At 42.5% G+C, this 22,841-nt stretch overlaps 1 protein-coding gene across 2 annotated transcripts in view; it reads left to right on the top strand.

Moving 5' to 3' along the window:
• The first annotated feature begins 500 nt into the window (after nucleotides 1-500).
• The window catches only part of LOC110534084 (calcium-transporting ATPase type 2C member 1), a 35,175-nt gene continuing 12,834 nt past the window's right edge, over nucleotides 501-22,841 (top strand). Inside the window, exons 1-9 of one of the 2 annotated variants that reach the window (XM_090189049.1) lie at nucleotides 501-664; nucleotides 6,346-6,450; nucleotides 6,724-6,840; nucleotides 11,776-11,865; nucleotides 12,051-12,086; nucleotides 12,378-12,439; nucleotides 13,080-13,188; nucleotides 13,368-13,517; nucleotides 13,687-13,831. In XM_090189049.1, coding sequence (XP_090045175.1) covers nucleotides 623-664; nucleotides 6,346-6,450; nucleotides 6,724-6,840; nucleotides 11,776-11,865; nucleotides 12,051-12,086; nucleotides 12,378-12,439; nucleotides 13,080-13,188; nucleotides 13,368-13,517; nucleotides 13,687-13,831 — 856 coding nt within the window. In that variant the 5' untranslated portion in view covers nucleotides 501-622. The remainder of the gene's footprint in view (nucleotides 665-6,345; nucleotides 6,451-6,723; nucleotides 6,841-11,775; nucleotides 11,866-12,050; nucleotides 12,087-12,377; nucleotides 12,440-13,079; nucleotides 13,189-13,367; nucleotides 13,518-13,686; nucleotides 13,832-22,841) is intronic. The other variant, XM_090189052.1, reaches the window with a different exon arrangement.

The raw sequence follows: 22,841 nt of genomic DNA, 5'->3' as shown, positions 1-22,841 counted from the left end.
CCATTGACCTCTCACAATGTCTTGTTTGATCTGATATCTCCTTTCCATTGACCTCTCAACAGGTCTTGTTTGATCTGATCTCTCCTTTCCATTGACCTCTCAACAGGTCTTGTTTGATCTGATCTCTCCTTTCCATTGACCTCTCAACAGGTCTTGTTTGATCTGATCTCTCCTTTCCATTGACCTCTCAACAGGTCTTGTTTGATCTGATCTCTCCTTTCCATTGACCTCTCAACAGGTCTTGTTTGATCCGATCTTTCCTTTCCATTGACCTCTCAGCAGGTCTTGTTTGATCTGATCTCTCCTTTCCATTGACCTCTCAACAGGTCTTGTTTGATCTGATCTCTCCTTTCCATTGACCTCTCAACAGGTCTTGTTTGATCCGATCTTTCCTTTCCATATTTGAGCTGATTGCTCCTATTTGATCCTGGTGCTCCTCCTCCCTATGGCTACTCAGTAGGCGTGTGTTAAAGTAGGCGTGTGTTGACCATGTTCAGATCAGACCCTGTGGAAGCACAATACTCCGATTGTACCTATTGCCTCTTATTAGCTTGAGAGAGGGAGACAAACTAATTCAGCCAGTCAACCTGTTGATATTGACAGGTACTGATCTACAACGATAATGGCCATCCAGGACCCGGACCCGGTAACTACACCTATAATAGTATGTGCAGTCTGTCAAGTCTAGCCTGTCTTTTTGTGAGAGAGGGTGTGCGTGAGACAATTTGCAGCTGTGTGTTTGGTTCTCTGTGTGATAGGCCACTGATTTTCTCTTTGTTTGCTTGAGAAAGAGGGAGAAACAGATTCCCCAGACTGTGATTCAGCCACTCAACCTGTTTATATTGACAGGTAGCAGCCTGATTTATAAAGATAATGACTGACCTAGACCAGGAAACAACACCTGTAGTGTGTTGTTCTCTCACCTAGCTACCTTGTGATGAATGCACTACTGTAAACAGACCAGGGTTTAAATACCATTTAGGCTATTTCAATAAGGCCTTATTTCAAAGACATGTTGTAAGTATTTAGATATTTTCTCTTTGAAAATACAAGTATTTTTAATATTAGAATGTATTTGTAAATAAACTTGATGTTTGGGCATGTATTTGAAAATACTCAAATACACAGACACATTTTTATTTTTAAATAAAAATATTTAAATACTCTATGCATTTGAACCCTGGCCTGCTTGGTCCTATAATGGACCTGGACCCAACACCGTGTGTGTGTGTGTGTGTGTGTGAGACAGATTGCATCTGTGTGTTTAGTTCTCTGTGGGCTAGGTTACTGAGTTCTCTGTGGGCTAGGTTACTGAGTTCTCTGTGGGCTAGGTTACTGAGTTCTCTGTGGGCTAGGTTACTGAGTTCTCTGTGGGCTAGGTTACTGAGTTCTCTGTGGGCTAGGTTACTGAGTTCTCTGTGGGCTAGGTTACTGAGTTCTCTTTGTTTTCTTGGTGGTAACATAGCCTAAATGCGGTTTGCCAATGGGTTAGAAAGTTTAGTCAAATTAACAGCACTGTTGTTGCACTGTCCATAGGGTTAGTCTGTCACTGTGTCCGTAGGGTTAGTCTGTCACTGTGTCCATAGGGTTAGTCTGTCACTGTGTCCGTAGGGTTAGTCTGTCACTGTGTCCGTAGGGTTAGTCTGTCACTGTGTCCGTAGGGTTAGTCTGTCACTGTGTCCGTAGGGTTAGTCTGTCACTGTGTCCGTATAGGGTTAGTCTGTCACTGTGTCCGTATAGGGTTAGTCTGTCACTGTGTCCGTATAGGGTTGGTCTGTCACTGTGTCCGTATAGGGTTGGTCTGTCACTGTGTCCATATAGGGTTGGTCTGTCACTGTGTCCGTAGGGTTGGTCTGTCACTGTGTCCGTAGGGTTGGTCTGTCACTGTGTCCGTAGGGTTAGTCTGTCACTGTGTCCATGTAGGGTTAGTCTGTCACTGTGTCCGTAGGGTTAGTCTGTCACTGTGTCCGTAGGGTTAGTCTGTCACTGTGTCCGTAGGGTTAGTCTGTCACTGTGTCCGTAGGGTTAGTCTGTCACTGTGTCCGTAGGGTTAGTCTGTCACTGTGTCCGTAGGGTTAGTCTGTCACTGTGTCCATGTAGGGTTAGTCTGTCACTGTGTCCATGTAGGGTTAGTTTATGGCAGGGGTCTCCAACAAGATGGATTGACAAGGTGATGTGGAGTGAAATGTGATGGATTGACACAGTCAGGGACACAGGATGGAGTGGATGAATTAACTTATGATCAAATTGTAGTAGGGAAAATCCTTCCTCCTTTGTCTTCCTAATCACAGTTGTTCTGAAGCGAGAGTAGGAACGCTGACGTATAGCTCCGTTTCTGTTTGATTTGACTCTGTGTTTACACTAAGAAGCTGGTAGTGAGCATAGGGGAAGGTGAGTCAGCATACAGCAGTAACCTAGCCCTATCACCAACCTCATCTTTCTTTCAAAGCCCCTTTCTCACGGTATCAACTTGCCACTGCCTACAGGAGGGTAGCTCCCCAGGAACAGGGTTGGAGTGAGAACCTACAGGAGGGTATCTCTCCAGGAACAGGGTTGGGGTGAAAACCTACAGGAGGGTAGCTGTCCAGGAACAGGGTTGGAGTGTGAACCTACAGGAGGGTAGCTCCCTGGGAGCAGGGTTTGAGTGTGAACCTACAGGAGGGTAGCTCCCTGGGAACAGGGTTGGAGTGAAAACCTACAGGAGGGTATCTCTCCAGGAACAGGGTTGGAGTGAAAACCTACAGGAGGGTATCTCTCCAGGAACAGGGTTGGAGTGAGAACCTACAGGAGGGTATCTCTCCAGGAACAGGGTTGGAGTGAGAACCTACAGGAGGGTATCTCTCCAGGAACAGGGATGGAGTGAGAACCTACAGGAGGGTATCTCTCCAGGAACAGGGTTGGAGTGAAAACCTACAGGAGGGTATCTCTCCAGGAACAGGGTTGCAGTGAAAACCTACAGGAGGGTATCTCTCCAGGAACAGGGTTGGAGTGAAAACCTACAGGAGGGTATCTCTCCAGGACCAGGGTTGGAGTGAAAACCTACAGGAGGGTATCTCTCCAGGAACAGGGTTGGAGTGTGAACCTACAGGAGGGTATCTCTCCAGGAACAGGGTTGGAGTGAAAACCTACAGGAGGGTATCTCTCCAGGAACAGGGTTGGAGTGTGAACCTACAGGAGGGTATCTCTCCAGGAACAGGGTCGGAGTGAAAACCTACAGGAGGGTATCTCTCCAGGAACAGGGTTGGAGTGAAAACCTACAGGAGGGTATCTCTCCAGGACCAGGGTTGGAGTGAAAACCTACAGGAGGGTATCTCTCCAGGACCAGGGTTGGAGTGAAAACCTACAGGAGGGTATCTCTCCAGGACCAGGGTTGGAGAGTAGTGCTGAGTGATTAGTGCTTTTTGAGGTCTGTTCGATTTCGGTTCGATTTAAAATAAATAATTATCAAGGGTTTTTATTTTTTTTAAACAATATAAAATGCACTATGCATTATGTGGGTTGAAATGCTGTAACAACACAGAATAAAACAATTAATAAAAGTCCCGTGATTTTAGTGACTGTCCATTACTGCTTATCAGTTATTCACAACACTTTACTTTAATAAAATATTAGTGTATATTACACTTTTTTTTAATTTGATGACTTTATTATTTCATTCCAAGTCATCTCATCTCTATAGAGATATTTGAGTAGTTATTCAAAGTAAACAAGACATACTTTTATGACTGCTGACTATCAACTATCAATCACTTAGATGATACCTCCGTGATGCAACAGCGGCTCTCTATATCCCCTCACAATAGTGCATTATTCTCCTGTAGCAGGCGTAAAATAAACACAGACCGGACAAGAAGATGCGCAATGGATTATGGTCATTGTAGTTAATTACCACGTTTTATGCTCTAAACTATGTAGATTATTGGCCTGTGGGAAACTACAACCCCCCATTACATCGCACGGTTCAGACTTGGATCTGATTCATCTCTAGAGAAACTGTGCATTGAGCTCACAGAAAAAAACCACAGGTCAATTAGTTGTTTAAAAGACATCGCTCAGCACTATTGGAGAGCTTTGATAGATTGTGTGTTTGTTAGGGTGTATTCAATTGTATGTGTCTGTTAGGTTATATTACACCAAGTGAATGCAAACCCTTTCTGGGGATGTTCCCCTGGTATAAGAAGGACACTTAATCTCTTCATTTAGCTAACTATAGTGTCTTTCTGTGTAAAATAGATAAACGTTTGTTTTGTTGGCTTTTTTGATTGATCGAGCCGTAGGTTTTTGACTTGCCTCGTTATTCTAAATCTATAGATGAGAACACAACTTGTTTGGAAGACCTGCAGGCCTATCTGGCTGGCCAGGAAATGAGTAACCCTGTAGAGGGGGAATTTCTGCCTCTTGTCAGAACCTGAGTAGGGGGAAGACTAAAGAGAGAGAGCAGTAAAGAGCGGTTGGAAGATGGTAAAGAGAGAGGAAGGACGAGGAGAGGAGGAGCGAGGGTTCTCTACTCATTCACTCCTCCATGCCTCTAGGCCCTCTCCTTCTCTACAGCTTTTCTTCTAGAGCTCTTCAGTTCCACAGAAAGAAGTGTGACCTTTTCATTCATTATTCTACACCAAGTGGAGTGAGAGGGGGGGAGAAGGGGAGAGGGAGTGAAGATGAGGGGAGACAGACAGAGAGAATCTGATCCAGGTTTAAGCTCTTGTCACTCTTAATTAGATGGAATCCTCTCAGGCTAACGGAACACTCTCCAGCCTCCTTACTTATGTAAGATACTTTGTCTCATCTGAATGGTGGAGAGGAGAGGGAAGACACCAGGCGAGGGAGGAGAAGGAGTGGGATTTTGGTTGTTCTGGGGGAGTTGTGAGACACACAGACAGATGTTTAGCAGTAGATGTTACGGGCAGGACCAGGAGGTGTGGCCGGGGGAGATGAAGATGCACAGAACAGGTCATTCATCCCCCTGCCTGTCATACGGTTGCTGTGTCATCGCCTGCCTACAATCCTCTCTACGGTAACAGAGTGAGATGGTTTGTTTGACGAGGAGGACTGACGAGTAACCACAGGTGTTGACTGTCTATGTTGGCAGAGGGAGCACAGCAGACTGCCTTTTGCTGGACCTCAGTTGATGGATTAGATAACCTAGCTCTGCAGCCTTCATCTTCAAGCTATGATATAGCAAAGGTTATGGCGTGATGAGAAGGGCTACCATCTAATCTCTGTGGGTGTAGTTTTAGCATCATGCTGCCTGGTGAACCTGGGGGTCAGTAGAACATCTGACCTAACGGCAGAACATCAGCATAGTGGAGCGAAGTGCAGCCTTCATCTTCAAGCTATGATATAGCAAAGGTTATGGCGTGATGAGAAGGGCTACCATCTAGTCTCTGTGGGTGTAGTTTTAGCATCATGCTGCCTGGTGAACCTGGGGGTCAGTAGAACATCTGACCTAACGGCAGAACATCAGCATAGTGGAGCGAAGTGCAGCCTTCATCTTCAAGCTATGATATAGCAAAGGTTATGGCGTGATGAGAAGGGCTACCATCTAATCTCTGTGGGTGTAGTTTTAGCATCATGCTGCCTGGTGAACCTGGGGGTCAGTAGAACATCTGACCTAACGGCAGAACATCAGCATAGTGGAGCGAAGTGCAGCCTTCATCTTCAAGCTATGATATAGCAAAGGTTATGGCGTGATGAGAAGGGCTACCATCTAATCTCTGTGGGTGTAGTTTTAGCATCATGCTGCCTGGTGAACCTGGGGGTCAGTAGAACATCTGACCTAACGGCAGAACATCAGCATAGTGGAGCGAAGTGCAGCCTTCATCTTCAAGCTATGATATAGCAAAGGTTATGGCGTGATGAGAAGGGCTACCATCTAATCTCTGTGGGTGTAGTTTTAGCATCATGCTGCCTGGTGAACCTGGGGGTCAGTAGAACATCTGAACTAACGGCAGAACATCAGCATAGTGGAGCGAAGTGCAGCCTTCATCTTCAAGCTATGATATAGCAAAGGTTATGGTGTGATGAGAAGGGCTACCATCTAATCTCTGTGGGTGTAGTTTTAGCATCATGCTGCCTGGACTACACTAAATATGCAAGGGATTACATTTTTGATTGTTAAATCAAATCAAATTGTTTGTCACATGTGCAATACAACAGATGTAGACTTTACTGTGAAATGCTTACTTACCAGCCTTTCACTAACAATACAGAATTATTAAAAAGTTAAAAAAAATATCTAAATAAACTAAAGGAAATAGTAACATGATAAAATACCAATACCGGGGCTATATACAAGGATAATGGATATGTCTTGTTTCTCCTAATGTTATTGTCTGTCTGTTGCAGCTTTCTGAGAGACAACCCCAATGTGAAGATGAGACCATGGTTCCAGTACTAACTTCAAAAAAAGCCAGTGAATTACCAGTGAACGAAGTAACGTGTGTCCTGCAGGTACGTATGGCACAGTGAAAAATGTACAATTTACTAACATTTTATTCCATTACCATTAGTGCATAGACATTTGAGTCGTTTAACTGACACTCTTATCCAGACGACTTAGTTAGTGCATCCATCTTATGATGGCTAGGTGACACAAGTTAGGCCTAGTCAGCATCACTGAACTGTCAAACAGCACCAGCACACTGAAGGGTGAGTCCCTCATCTCATCGTCACACGCTAGTCACCTAACACCGTTGTTGTTGGTAACCATGCTCCTTCCCTCAGGCTGACCTGCAGTACGGCCTGACCCACAGTGAGGTCACCCGTCGCCGTGCCTACCATGGCTGGAATGAGTTCGACATCAATGAGGAGGAGCCTCTCTGGAGGAAGTACATCTCCCAGGTGAGTGGCAGATAGAACTACAAATGTCTTGTCAAGCTGAAAAAGTACAACTCCCTGGAGAGTGAAGGATAGAACTACAAATCCCTTGTCAACGTCAAGCTGAAAAAGTACAACTCCCTGGAGAGTGAAGGAAAGCTACCAAAAGCTGAAATTCATACCGTTATTATAGCGTTGTAGTACATGTGTGTGAAGCCTAAATAAGCAGAAGGGGGAACACCCTCACACCTGATACATCCTGGCTTTGATACAGGAGTTCTAGCACAGCATCCCACCACTGACAAGACATTTCCAGCGAGTGCTGAAGCCGAAGCTGCAGTAGGGATTCAGGTTTCAGAAGCAGCTCCCTACATGCTGTAGTGTTTAGTACATGTGAAATATCACAGATCACCTGCTGTCCTCCTCCGCCCCGCTCTTGGATTGCTCTTGACTTCTTTTGCAAGGACAAAAGCTCCCAGTGTCCTCTGGGGTAGGAGGGAGGGAGGGAGAGAAGAGGAGGAAAAAACTGGGCCGCTCTATTCTGCCTGGTTTCTGTCTTCCATGGCCAGAAGCAAAGTGATGAGCGGTCGGATAAATATAGAGCTGCCGCCCTGAGAGGCTGTTTTTCTCCTTCACACTGAGAGATGGAGAGAATGAGGGATGCTGCCCCCCTCTCCTCTCTCTCGCTCGCTCTCCCCCCTCTCTCTCGCTCGCTCTCCCCCCTCTCTCGCGCGCCCCCCCTCTCTCTCATTCCCCCCCTCTCCTTTCTCCCCCCTCTCTCTTGCTCCCCCCCACCCGCTCTCTCACCCCCTCTGTCTCTGTTCTTTCTTTGTTTCACCCCCTTTGACACCCTGCTGAAGATGAAAGATCAGCCACTTACTCATCACGTGGTTGACGTGAGATGCACCCTCCTGTTGCCATGGAAACATATAGAAAAATATGTAATTATGCCATGAACCATTGCTGTTCTTCGGAGCTTTGGTTGGTTTAAATTGCAGGGGGGAAATCCTTTAAAAAAAAATATATATATATATATATTTTTTTTTTTAAGTACTGAGGCACTTTGGATCTAGCCAGATTGAACCAGAACAGCCTCTGATCTGGTTATCAGTAGCACCATTTTCCATTCTCCATTCCATATTTTATGGTATTTTCTCAACACCATTTGTCCCAAAATGCTTAAGACCCAAACCTAACTCCCCTAGGTGACAGGGTCAGTGTCCATAGAAAGGCAGTACTGCCCAGTACAGGGCACTACTCAAGATTACATAGAACAATTATCTAGAATATTAATCAGGGTATTCATTCACCACTATTGTATTCATCCCTCCCTATCGTCTGACTTGGGAGGGTGCCATTCCCCCACTCCCCTGACTCTTCTGTTGTCAGATCAGATTCCTCCTCTGTTGTCAGATCAGATTCCTCCTCTGTTGTCAGATCAGATTCCTCCTCTGTTGCCAGATCAGATTCCTCCTCTGTGTTATGGCTTGAGGCCTGACATGCCTTTACTGAGTTACTGAACTACCAGAGATGGTCCAGTCTAGCTAGCTAATTTGTTTGCAATGTGGTACTCTCCCTGTCTCCTGGAGGATCCCACCATCAGCTCAGCTCCCTCACTCCCTGTCTCCTGGAGGACCCCACCATCAGCTCCATCTCTCCGTCTCCTGGAGGATCCCACCATCAGCTCCCTCACTCCCTGTCTCCTGGAGGATCCCACCATCAGTTCCATCTCTCCGTCTCCTGGAGGATCCCACCATCAGCTCCATCTCTCCCTGTCTCCTGGAGGATCCCACCATCAGCTCCCTCACTCCCTGTCTCCTGGAGGATCCCACCATCAGCTCCCTCACTCCCTGTCTCCTGGAGGATCCCACCATCAGCTCCATCTCTCCCTGTCTCCTGGAGGATCCCACCATCAGATCCATCTCTCCCTGTCTCCTGGAGGATCCCACCATCAGCTCAGATCCATCTCTCCCTTTCTCCTGGAGGATCCCACCATCAGCTCCATCTCTCCCTGTCTCTTGGAGGATCCCACCATCAGCTCAGCTCCATCTCTCCCTGTCTCCTGGAGGATCCCACCATCAGTTCCATCTCTCCCTGTCTCCTGGAGGATCCCACCATCAGCTCCATCTCTCCCTGTCTCCTGGAGGACCCCACCACCAGCTCCATCTCTCCCTGTCTCCTGGAGGGCCCCACCATCAGCTCCATCTCTCCCTGTCTCCTGGAGGATCCCACCATCAGCTCCATCTCTCCCTGTCTCCTGGAGGCTCCCACCATCAGCTCCATCTCTCCCTGTCTCCTGGAGGCTCCCACCATCAGCTCAGCTCCATCTCTCCCTTGTCTCTTGGATGATACCACCATCAGCTCCATCTCTCCCTGTCTCTTGGAGGATCCCACCATCAGCTCAGCTCCATCTCTCCCTGTCTCCTGGAGGATCCCACCATCAGCTCAGCTCCATCTCTCCCTGTCTCCTGGAGGATCCCACCATCAGCTCCATCTCTCCCTGTCTCCTGGAGGACCCCACCATCAGCTCCATCTCTCCCTGTCTCCTGGAGGACCCCACCATCAGCTCCATCTCTCCCTGTCTCCTGGAGGATCCCACCATCAGCTCCATCTCTCCCTGTCTCCTGGAGGCTCCCACCATCAGCTCAGCTCCATCTCTCCCTTGTCTCTTGGATGATACCATTATCAGCTCAGATCCAAATTTTGTGTGTGTGTGATCTTCTCACCAGTATTTTTAGCAGCAAAGTGAGAAAGCATTACAAGGCTTTAGTTTGGCATCATCATCATCATTATCTCCCCCATCGCTGCACCTCGTTGCCGCTACAGATTGTCATCCATTTTTAGCATCCCAAAGGATAAACTGGTGGCGTGAAGAGTCATTTATCACTGTTATCAGACTGCGCTCTAAAAAGCACTGTACCTATTGGTGTTGAATCCATCTCTCTGAGAGGCCGACAGTGGGTACATAGTGGTGTTGAATCCATCTCTCTGAGAGGCCGACAGTGGGTACATAGTGGTGTTGAATCCATCTCTCTGAGAGGCCGACAGTGGGTACATAGTGGTGTTGAATCCATCTCTCTGAGAGGCCAACAGTGGGTACATAGTGGTGTTGAATCCATCTCTCTGAGAGGCCAACAGTGGGTACATAGTGGTGTTGAATCCATCTCTCTGAGAGGCCAACAGTGGGTACATAGTGGTGTTGAATCCATCTCTCTGAGAGGCCAACAGTGGGTACATAGTGGTGTTGAATCCATCTCTCTGAGAGGCCAACAGTGGGTACATAGTGGTGTTGAATCCATCTCTCTGAGAGGCCAACAGTGGGTACATAGTGGTGTTGAATCCATCTCTCTGAGAGGCCAACAGTGGGTACATAGTGGTGTTGAATCCATCTCTCTGAGAGGCCAACAGTGGGTACATAGTGGTGTTGAATCCATGTCTCTGAGAGGCCAACAGTGGGTACATAGTGGTGTTGAATCCATGTCTCTGAGAGGCCAACAGTGGGTACATAGTGGTGTTGAATCCATCTCTCTGAGAGGCCAACAGTGGGTACACAGTGGTGTTGAATCCATCTCTCTGAGAGGACAACAATGGGTACATAGTGGTCAAAGACTGTGATGTCCTTGTGTTAATTCATGTGAAAGGCAGAACAGACAAGTAACTGCAGAGCAGTTGAATTCCAGATGCTAGTAGACTACAGGGAGCCCTACTGACTACAGAGGTAATTGTGTGTACAGGATAAGTCCCAGAGTGTGATGTCAGCATTTAGGAAGGTAATGGGCCTATAGGGGGATCTTGTTCTTGTCAGAAGTAACCAGGAAACCAGGGCTCTGGAGGCCTTTAATCAAACACTGTCACTCCTACCTGATCTTGTTCCTGTCAGAAGTAACCAGGAAACCAGGGCTCTGGAGGCCTTTAATCAAACACTGTCACTCCTACCTGATCTTGTTCCTGTCAGAAGTAACCAGGAAACCAGGGCTCTGGAGGCCTTTAATCAAACACTGTCACTCCTACCTGATTTTGAACCCCTATGTAAGTATTGAACACAATTACTGTAGACTCAGCGTTTTGTCCGCTCGCCATGCCGCCTCAATTATCCTGGCAAAGGGAGCGACAGCGCCATTGGCTGGCTAATCAGTGTCTTGCCCAGACATGACAGATTGGACCTGTCCTCCCACTGTGCAGTCAGTGGCCGTATTTGAGAGCATCAAAGCCATGATGTCAATTGTGACCGACTGACTGATCTGCAAATAATATTAAGTAGTTATTTATGATGCAAGGTGATTTGTAGATTAGTCAGTCTCCCCTCGCCTCTAAAGTCAGCCTAAAACCCCAAACGCTAAGCAATGCAGATGTAGAAGCGTGGTGGCTAGGAAACGCTCCCTAAAAGGCAGGGTCCTAGGAAGAAACCAGAGAGGAACCAGGCTACATTCAGCCATTACACTCTCTCTCGCTCTGTCTCTCTCTGTGTCTCTGTCTCTCTCTCTATCTGCCAGAGGAACCAGGCAACATTCAACCATTACTCTCTCTCTCTGTCTGTCTCCCTTGGTCTCTCTCTGTCTCTCTGTCCGCCAAAGGAACCAGGCTACATTCAGCAATTACTCTCGCTCTGCCTGCCAGAGAGGTTTCACATGTAGAGGAGATGTAGTTTCTGACTGTGTTGGAGGTTTGCCGTGTCATTGAAAGTATTACTGTGTCATTGAGATACAGTATACCTTATGTGTGTGTGACAACCTTCCGGCAGCTTCCAGGACCTTGTTTGACAAATGAATGGGCTTCTGACTTTCTCTGTACAGAGACCCTTATTCTGTGTCTCTTCTATATAGTCACACACTCACTCATTCAGTCACACACACTCACACAAGTCACTACGGATCACATCAGATGTGGAACATTGGTATTGATCGTGCAGTGCAGCAGCTCAATGATGGCATTCTCTCTCTCCCTCTCTCCCTCCCCCAGTTTAAGGATCCTCTCATCATGTTGCTACTGGCCTCTGCTGTCATCAGTGTGCTCATGCACCAGTTTGATGATGCCATCAGCATCACAGTGGTAAGGAACCCCATCACCACACAGGTTATTTATAGTATACCATTTAGTAATGTGAGTAATTCCATGGTGCTCCAGAAATGTGTCTGACAACGAATTAGACTGGGTACTACAGAGAATGGAGAGTTAAGCGCTAACCTATTATATCTCTCTCTCTGTCTCCCCATCCCTCTTTTTCTCCTTGACAGGCCATTATAATAGTGGTTACAGTTGCCTTTGTCCAGGTGAGACTTCTTTATTTGCCTTCACTCTGTGAACTGTGTTAGTTGTGACAGGGAGTCAGTCAGTCAGTGTGTTTCTCTGCAGATGTCATGGTGTATTCTCAGAGCACAAAGCCAGATGCCAAATGGATCACAGTGGTACAGAACAGACGGGTGTGTGTGTGTGTGGGGCTCGTCTCCGTAGAGAGAACATTGGAAATGCATTGCTGTTCCATCATTTATGAGGGGCATGAGAACTGATCAAAGACATTCGTAGAGAGTTGTTTCAGCTATGCTCGCTCTGTTTCTCTGAAGGAATACCGCTCCGAGAAGTCCCTTGAAGAGCTGGGAAAACTTGTGCCTCCAGAATGCCACTGGTGAGCACTGCCTCTCTCATCCCCAATGCTCTCTGCTATGTTTTTCTTACTCACCCATCACTAATTGTATCTACATATGGAATGACAGTCAAACATGACAGTGGAAGCAGCTTAGGACCATCGTCACTCCCATAGACTTAGTGCACACATCCTGGGATAAAGAAAGCACTGGTGCCTCCTGAAAGAAGTGTAAAGGGGACATGGAGATATGGATGTAATTTCCACTTCAAACAGGATCCAGAGGGCCAGATTTGCACTTCAAACACAAGATCCCCCCCTCCCCTCAAAATACACACACACACACACACTCTCTCTTCCATATCCCCAGGCTGTTGCCCTTGGATGCTGGTGGTGGAACTAGCATAGTGCAGGATAGCTTGCATACTGTAGCATTAGCATGGTCATTGCTGATTACAGTTCAATTCCCTCTCCTCTCTCTCGGTCTCGCTTTCTATCTTTTGTCTCGCTCTCTGTCTCGCTCTTTCTTTATCTCGTCTTCTGTCTCGTTCTCCCTGTTTGTCTCTCTCTCTTCTCGTGCGCTCTCTGTCTCGCTCTCTGTCTCGCTCTCTGTCTCGCTCTCTGTCTCGCTCACTGTCTTGTTCTTCCCGTTTCTGTCTCTCTCCATCTCTCCCCCCTCTAGTGTGAGGGAAGGACATCTGGAGCGCATGCTGGCTCGGGAGTTGGTCCCTGGAGACACGGTCTGTCTCTCTGTTGGGGAGAGAGTCCCAGCTGATCTACGACTCTTTGAGGTATGTTATACACTCACACCTGTTCAGAAGCTGTAAAAGATATTGTCGTCCTCACTCTTACACATAAATATAGATCTGCAAAGGGTGAGACTTCACTAGCTCTACACAACAACAAAAAGCTGGCAGCAAAATAATTGCTGAAGTGACTGGCAACCCTTTCACCCCTCTCTCTCTCCCAGGCAACTGACCTATCAGTGGATGAGTCCAGTCTGACGGGAGAGACCACGCCCTGCTCCAAGTCCACGTCCCACCAGCCCACCAACAATGACATCACCTCCCGCAGCAATGTGGCCTTCATGGGAACCCTGGTGCGATGTGGCAAAGCCAAGGTACCTAGGATGTCTGTTGAAGGTCATGGTTGACCACAATGTCACATGACCCATCCCAACAGTTTACCAATAAATTATGGAGCAGCACTTCTGGCTGGAAATTAAAGTTACAGATTGTGATTAATAACATCTTATATCATTGTGTAACTTTTTTGTTTTTGTCTTATAGGGTATCGTCATAGGAACAGGAGAAAATTCTGAATTTGGAGAGGTTTTTAAGATGATGCAAGCAGAGGAGGCCCCTAAAACACCTTTACAGAAAAGCATGGACCTTCTTGGAAAACAGCTCTCGCTTTATTCCTTTGGAATCATAGGTACTACATATTTTTTGTTGTTCTCAAATGTGCACATGTTCTTATGGTCCTGAATGGCTCAGTAGGTAGAGCATGGCGCTTGCAACACCAGGATTGGTGGGTTCGATTCCCAGGGAACACCCATATGTAAAATGTATCCACGCATGACTGTAAGTCGCTATATATATATATATATATATCACACACACACACACACAGTGGGGCAAAAAAGTATTTAGTCAGCCACCAATTGTGCAAGTTCTCCCACTTAAAAATATGAGAGAGGCCTGTAATTTTCATGATAGGTTCACATTGTAGGATTTAAAATGAATTTATTTGCAAATATTTATATATGTGTCTATAGAAAATACCTCTTGGAGAGGCAGACAAGAACATTCAAGAACATTGGTAACGTTACCAATGGGTATTGCATGTTCTTGTCTGCCTCTCCAAGAGGTATTTTCTATAGACATACTGTATGCTCCACGCCAGTTTATACTGTCTATATACTGCTCCAAGCCAGTTTATACTGTGTATATATACTGCTCCACGCCAGTTTACACTGTCTATATACTGCTCCAAGCCAGTTTATACTGTGTATATATACTGCTCCAAGCCAGTTTATACTGTCTATATATACTGCTCCAAGCCAGTTTATACTGTCTATATATACTGCTCCAAGCCAGTTTATACTGTCTATATACTGCTCCAAGCCAGTTTATACTGTCTATATACTGCTCCAAGCCAGTTTATACTGTGTATATATACTGCTCCAAGCCAGTTTATACTGTGTATATATACTGCTCCAAGTCAGTTTATACTGTGTATATATATACTGCTCCAAGCCAGTTTATACTGTCTATATATACTGCTCCAAGCCAGTTTATACTGTGTATATATATACTGCTCCAAGCCAGTTTATACTGTGTATATATATACTGCTCCACGCCAGTTTATACTGTCTATATACTGCTCCACGCCAGTTTATACTGTCTATATATACTGCTCCAAGCCAGTTTATACTGTGTATATATACTGCTCCAAGCCAGTTTATACTGTCTATATATACTGCTCCAAGCCAGTTTATACTGTGTATATATATACTGCTCCAAGCCAGTTTATACTGTGTATATATACTGCTCCAAGTCAGTTTATACTGTGTCTATATATACTGCTCCACGCCAGTTTATACTGTCTATATACTGCTCCACGCCAGTTTATACTGTCTATATATACTGCTCCAAGCCAGTTTATACTGTGTATATATACTGCTCCAAGCCAGTTTATACTGTGTATATATACTGCTCCAAGCCAGTTTATACTGTCTATATATACTGCTCCAAGCCAGTTTATACTGTGTGTATATATACTGCTCCAAGCCAGTTTATACTGTGTCTATATATACTGCTCCAAGTCAGTTTATACTGTGTATATATACTGCTCCAAGCCAGTTTATACTGTGTATATATACTGCTCCAAGCCAGTTTATACTGTGTATATATATACTGCTCCAAGCCAGTTTATACTGTGTCTATATATACTGCTCCAAGCCAGTTTATACTGTGTATATATACTGCTCCAAGCCAGTTTATACTGTGTCTATATATACTGCTCCAAGCCAGTTTATACTGTGTATATATACTGCTCCAAGCCAGTTTATACTGTGTAGATATATTGCTCCAAGCCAGTTTATACTGTGTATATATACTGCTCCAAGCCAGTTTATACTGTGTATATATACTGCTCCAAGCCAGTTTATACTGTGTCTATATACTGCTCCAAGCCAGTTTATACTGTGTATATATACTGCTCCACGCCAGTTTACACTGTCTATATACTGCTCCAAGCCAGTTTATACTGTGTAAATATACTGCTCCAAGCCAGTTTATACTGTGTCTATATACTGCTCCAAGCCAGTTTATACTGTGTCTATATATACTGCTCCACGCCAGTTTACACTGTCTATATACTGCTCCAAGCCAGTTTATACTGTGTATATATACTGCTCCAAGCCAGTTTATACTGTGTATATATACTGCTCCAAGCCAGTTTATACTGTGTCTATATATACTGCTCCACGCCAGTTTACACTGTCTATATATACTGCTCCAAGCCAGTTTATACTGTGTATATATACTGCTCCAAGCCAGTTTATACTGTGTAGATATATTGCTCCAAGCCAGTTTATACTGTGTATATATACTGCTCCAAGCCAGTTTATACTGTGTCTATATACTGCTCCAAGCCAGTTTATACTGTGTCTATATATACTGCTCCACGCCAGTTTACACTGTCTATATACTGCTCCAAGCCAGTTTATACTGTGTAAATATACTGCTCCAAGCCAGTTTATACTGTGTCTATATACTGCTCCAAGCCAGTTTATACTGTGTAAATATACTGCTCCAAGCCAGTTTATACTGTGTCTATATACTGCTCCAAGCCAGTTTATACTGTGTCTATATATACTGCTCCACGCCAGTTTACACTGTCTATATACTGCTCCAAGCCAGTTTATACTGTGTATATATACTGCTCCAAGCCAGTTTATACTGTGTATATATACTGCTCCAAGCCAGTTTATACTGTGTCTATATATACTGCTCCACGCCAGTTTACACTGTCTATATATACTGCTCCAAGCCAGTTTATACTGTGTATATATACTGCTCCAAGCCAGTTTATACTGTGTATATATATACTGCTCCAAGCCAGTTTATACTGTGTATATATACTGCTCCAAGCCAGTTTATACTGTGTCTATATATACTGCTCCAAGCCAGTTGAAGTTGGAAGTTTACATACACCTTAGCCAAATACATTTAAACTCAGTTTTTCACAATTCCTGACGTTTACTGAGTAAAAATTCCCTGTATTAGGTCAGTTAGGATCACCACTTTATTTTAAGAATGTGAAATGTCAAAATAAAAGTAGAGCATGATTTTATTTCAGCTTTTATTTCTTTCATCACATTCCCAGTGGGTCAGAAGTTTACATACACTCAATTAGTATTTGGTAGCATTGCCTTTAAATTGTTTAACTTGGGTCAGACGTTTCGGGTAGCCTTCCACAAGCTTCCCACAATGTTGAGTGAATTTTGGCCCATTCCTCCTGACAGAGCTGCTGTAACTGAGTCCGGTTTGTAGGCCTTCTTGCTCGCACACTCTTTTTCAGTTCTGCCCACAAGTTTTCTATGGGATTAAGATCAGGGCTTTGTGATGGCCACTCCAATACCTTGACTTTGTTGTCCTTAAGTCATTTTGCCACAACTTTGGAAGTATGCTTGGGGTCATTGTCCATTTGGAAGACCCATTTGCAAACAAGATGTAACTTCCTGACTGATGTCTTGAGATGTTGCTTCAATATATCCACATACTTTTCCTTCCTCAATATGCCATCTATTTTGTGAAGTGCACCAGTCCCTCCTGCAGCAAAGCACCTCCACAACATGATGCTGCCCCCCCGGTTTCACGGTTGGGATGGTGTTCTTTGGCTTACAAGCCTCCCCCTTTTTCCTCCAAACATAACAATGGTCATTATTGCCAAAAAGTTCTATTTTTGTTTCATCAGGCCAGTGGACATTTCTACAAAAAGTACGATCTTTGTCCCCATGTGCAGTTGCAAACCGTAGTCTGGCTTTTTTATGGTGGTTTTGGAGCAGTGGCTTCTTCCTTGCTGAGTGGCCTTTCATGTTATGTCGATATAGGACTTGTTTTTACTGTGGATATAGATACTTTTGTACGCGTTTCCTCCAGCATCTTCACAAGGTCCTTTGCTGTTGTTCTGGGATTGATTTTCACTTTTCGGCACCAAAGTACATTCATCTCTAGGGGACAGAACGCATCTCCTTCCTGAGCGGTATGACGGCTGCGTGGTCCCATGGTGTTTATACTTGCGTACTATTGTTTGTACAGATGAACGTGGTACCTTCAGGCATTTGGAAATTGCTCCCAAGGATGAACCAGACTTGTGGAGGTCTATAATTTTTTTCTGGGGTCTTTGCTGATTTCTTTTGATTTTCCCATGATGTCAAGCAAAGAGGCACTGAGTTTGAAGGTAGGCCTTGAAATACATCCACAGGTACACCTCCAATTGACTCAAATTATGTAAATTAGCCTATCAGAATCTTCTAAAGCAATTACACAATTTTCGGTAATGTTCCAAGCGGTTCCAAACAGTCAACTTTTATTGTATCTAAAATTCTGACCCACTGGAATTGTGATACAGTGAATTATAAGTGAAATCATCTGTCTGTAAACAATTGTTAGAAAAGTGACTTGTGTCATGCACAAAGTAGATGTCCTAACCGACTTGCCAAAACTATAGTGTGTTAGCAAGAAATTTGTGGAGTGGTTGAAGAATGAGTTTGAATGAGTCCAACCTAAGTGTATGTAAACTGACTTCAACTGTATATACTGCTGTGTATATATTCTATTCCAAGCCAGTTTATACTGTGTGTATATATTCTACTCCAAGCCAGTTTATACTGTGTGTATATATACGGCTCCAAGCCAGTTTATACTGTATATACAGGTATATTGTATACTCAGAGTTCCCCCCCAAAGAATGTAAGGCGGGCAGTGCGCCACCTTCCGGACAGGCAGCGCCACTATATAATCATAAAAATATATCATTATTTATATATTTTTGTAACTTTATTTGATATCATTAAGGCATTTTTTTGCTCTAGATTGCATGAAATGGCAGTTACAGGTGTTGAAAAAACACCACCTTATTAAAAATCCTGTGGAGAACCCTGAGACTGTTAATGCTCCCAGCCAGTTAATTATGTGTGTATGTGTGTGGTCACTTAGAAATGTCCTTGTTTTGTCCATTTAAAATTGATCAGAAATACAGTCTAGACATTGTTAATGTTGTAAATGACTATTGTAGCTGGAAACGGCAGATTATTCATGGAGTATCTACATAGGCGTACAGAGGCCAATTATCAGCAACCATCACTCCTGTGTTCCAAAGGCACGTTGTGTTAGCTAATCCAAGTTTATCATTTTAAAAGGCTAATTGATCATTAGAAAACCTTTTGCAATTATGTTAGCACATCTGAAAACTGTTGTGCTGATTTAAAGAAGCAATAAAACTGACCTTCTTTAGACTAGTTGAGTATCTGGAGCATCAGCATTTGTGGGTTCGATTACAGGCTCAAAATGACCAGAAACAAATTCTTCTGAAACTCGCCAATCTGCCGTTTCCAGCTACAATAGTCATTTACAACATTAACAATGTCTAGACTGTATTTCTGATCAATATGTTGTTATTTTAATGGACAAAAATGGGCTTTTCTTTCAAAAAGGACATTTCTAAGTAACCCCAAACTTTTGAACGGTACTGTATCTATAGTTAATGCTCCCAGCCGGTTAATGTCTATATAGTGTTAATACTGTCTATATAGTGTTAATGATGTCTATATAGTGTTAATACTGTCTATATAGTGTTAATACTGTCTATATAGTGTTAATGCTGTCTATATAGTGTTAATACTGTCTATATAGTGTTAATGCCGTCTATACAGTGTTAATGCTGTCTATATAGTGTTAATGCTCCCAGCCGGTTAATGTCTATATAGTGTTAATACTGTCTATATAGTGTTAATGATGTCTATATAGTGTTAATACTGTCTATATAGTGTTAATACTGTCTATATAGTGTTAATGCTGTCTATATAGTGTTAATACTGTCTATATAGTGTTAATGATGTCTATATAGTGTTAATACTGTCTATATAGTGTTAATACTGTCTATATAGTGTTAATGCTGTCTATATAGTGTTAATGCTGTCTATATAGTGTTAATGATGTCTATATAGTGTTAATGCCGTCTATATAGTGTTAATGCCGTCTATACAGTGTTAATGCTGTCTATATAGTGTTAATGCTCCCAGCCGGTTAATGTCTATATAGTGTTAATACTGTCTATATAGTGTTAATGATGTCTATATAGTGTTAATACTGTCTATATAGTGTTAATACTGTCTATATAGTGTTAATGCTGTCTATATAGTGTTAATGTTCCCAGCCGGTTAATGTCTATATAGTGTTAATACTGTCTATATAGTGTTAATACTGTCTATATAGTGTTAATGCTGTCTATATAGTGTTAATGCCGTCTATATAGTGTTAATGCTGTCTATATAGTGTTAATGCCGTCTATATAGTGTTAATGCCGTCTATATAGTGTTAATGCTGTCTATATAGTGTTAATGCCGTCTATATAGTGTTAATGCTGTCTATATAGTGTTAATGCTGTCTATATAGTGTTAATGCTGTCTATATAGTGTTAATGCCGTCTATATAGTGTTAATGCCGTCTATATAGTGTTAATGCTGTCTATATAGTGTTAATGCTGTCTATATAGTGTTAATGCTCCCAGCCGGTTAATGTCTATATAGTGTTAATACTGTCTATATAGTGTTAATACTGTCTATATAGTGTTAATGCCGTCTATATAGTGTTAATGCTGTCTATATAGTGTTAATGCTGTCTATATAGTGTTAATGCTGTCTATATAGTGTTAATGCTGTCTATATAGTGTTAATGCTGTCTATATAGTGTTAATGCTCCCAGCCGGTTAATGTCTATATAGTGTTAATGCTGTCTATATAGTGTTAATGCTGTCTATATAGTGTTAATGCCGTCTATATAGTGTTAATGCTGTCTATATAGTGTTAATGATGTCTATATAGTGTTAATGCCGTCTATATAGTGTTAATGCTGTCTATATAGTGTTAATGCTCCCAGCCGGTTAATGTCTATATAGTGTTAATACTGTCTATATAGTGTTAATACTGTCTATATAGTGTTAATGCCGTCTATATAGTGTTAATGCTGTCTATATAGTGTTAATGCCGTCTATATAGTGTTAATGCTGTCTATATAGTGTTAATGCTGTCTATATAGTGTTAATGCTGTCTATATAGTGTTAATGCCGTCTATATAGTGTTAATGCCGTCTATATAGTGTTAATGCCGTCTATATAGTGTTAATGCCGTCTATATAGTGTTAATGCTGTCTATATAGTGTTAATGCTGTCTATATAGTGTTAATGCTGTCTATATAGTGTTAATGCTGTCTATATAGTGTTAATGCTGTCTATATAGTGTTAATGCCGTCTATATAGTGTTAATGCTGTCTAAATAGTGTTAATGCTGTCTATATAGTGTTAATGCTGTCTATATAGTGTTAATACTGTCTATATAGTGTTAATGCTGTCTATATAGTGTTAATACTGTCTATATAGTGTTAATGCTCCCAGCCGGTTAATGTCTATATAGTGTTAATGCTGTCTATATAGTGTTAATGCTCCCAGCCGGTTAATGTCTATATAGTGTTAATACTGTCTATATAGTGTTAATGCCCGTCTATATAGTGTTAATGCTGTCTATATAGTGTTAATGCCGTCTATATAGTGTTAATGCCGTCTATATAGTGTTAATGCCGTCTATATAGTGTTAATGCTCCCAGCCGGTTAATGTCTATATAGTGTTAATGCTGTCTATATAGTGTTAATGCTCCCAGCCGGTTAATGTCTATATAGTGTTAATACTGTCTATATAGTGTTAATGCTGTCTATATAGTGTTAATGCTGTCTATATAGTGTTAATACTGTCTATATAGTGTTAATGCTGTCTATATAGTGTTAATGATGTCTATATAGTGTTAATGCTGTCTATATAGTGTTAATGCTGTCTATATAGTGTTAATGCTGTCTATATAGTGTTAATGCTGTCTATATAGTGTTAATGCCGTCTATATAGTGTTAATGCCGTCTATATAGTGTTAATGCCGTCTATATAGTGTTAATGCCGTCTATATAGTGTTAATGCCGTCTATATAGTGTTAATGCTGTCTATATAGTGTTAATACTGTCTATATAGTGTTAATGCTGTCTATATAGTGTTAATACTGTCTATATAGTGTTAATGCTCCCAGCCGGTTAATGTCTATATAGTGTTAATGCTGTCTATATAGTGTTAATGCTCCCAGCCGGTTAATGTCTATATAGTGTTAATGCTGTCTATATAGTGTTAATGCTGTCTATATAGTGTTAATGCTGTCTATATAGTGTTAATGCTGTCTATATAGTGTTAATACTGTCTATATAGTGTTAATGCTGTCTATATAGTGTTAATGCCGTCTATATAGTGTTAATGCTGTCTATATAGTGTTAATGCTGTCTATATAGTGTTAATGCTGTCTATATAGTGTTAATGCTGTCTATATAGTGTTAATGCTGTCTATATAGTGTTAATGCTGTCTATATAGTGTTAATACCGTCTATATAGTGTTAATGCTGTCTATATAGTGTTAATGCTGTCTATATAGTGTTAATGCCGTCTATATAGTGTTAATGCTGTCTATATAGTGTTAATGCCGTCTATATAGTGTTAATGCTGTCTATATAGTGTTAATGCTGTCTATATAGTGTTAATGCTGTCTATATAGTGTTAATGCCGTCTATATAGTGTTAATGCTGTCTATATAGTGTTAATGCCGTCTATATAGTGTTAATGCCGTCTATATAGTGTTAATGCCGTCTATATAGTGTTAATGCTGTCTATATAGTGTTAATGCCGTCTATATAGTGTTAATGCTGTCTATATAGTGTTAATGCTCCCAGCCGGTTAATGTCTATATAGTGTTAATGCCGTCTATATAGTGTTAATGCTGTCTATATAGTGTTAATACTGTCTATATAGTGTTAATGCTGTCTATATAGTGTTAATACTGTCTATATAGTGTTAATGCCGTCTATATAGTGTTAATGCTGTCTATATAGTGTTAATGCTGTCTATATAGTGTTAATACTGTCTATATAGTGTTAATACTGTCTATATAGTGTTAATACTGTCTATATAGTGTTAATGATGTCTATATAGTGTTAATGCCGTCTATATAGTGTTAATACTGTCTATATAGTGTTAATGCTGTCTATATAGTGTTAATGCTGTCTATATAGTGTTAATGCTGTCTATATAGTGTTAATGCTCCCAGCCAGTACATGGCTAACCACCACT

This window comes from Oncorhynchus mykiss, chromosome 2 (genome assembly GCF_057628025.1).
Source record: "Oncorhynchus mykiss isolate SJ-2025 chromosome 2, ASM5762802v1, whole genome shotgun sequence".
Classification (NCBI taxonomy): domain Eukaryota; kingdom Metazoa; phylum Chordata; class Actinopteri; order Salmoniformes; family Salmonidae; genus Oncorhynchus; species Oncorhynchus mykiss.
The sequence above is the reverse complement of the archived record's forward strand: the minus strand, read 5'-3'. Positions and strand labels throughout refer to the sequence as shown.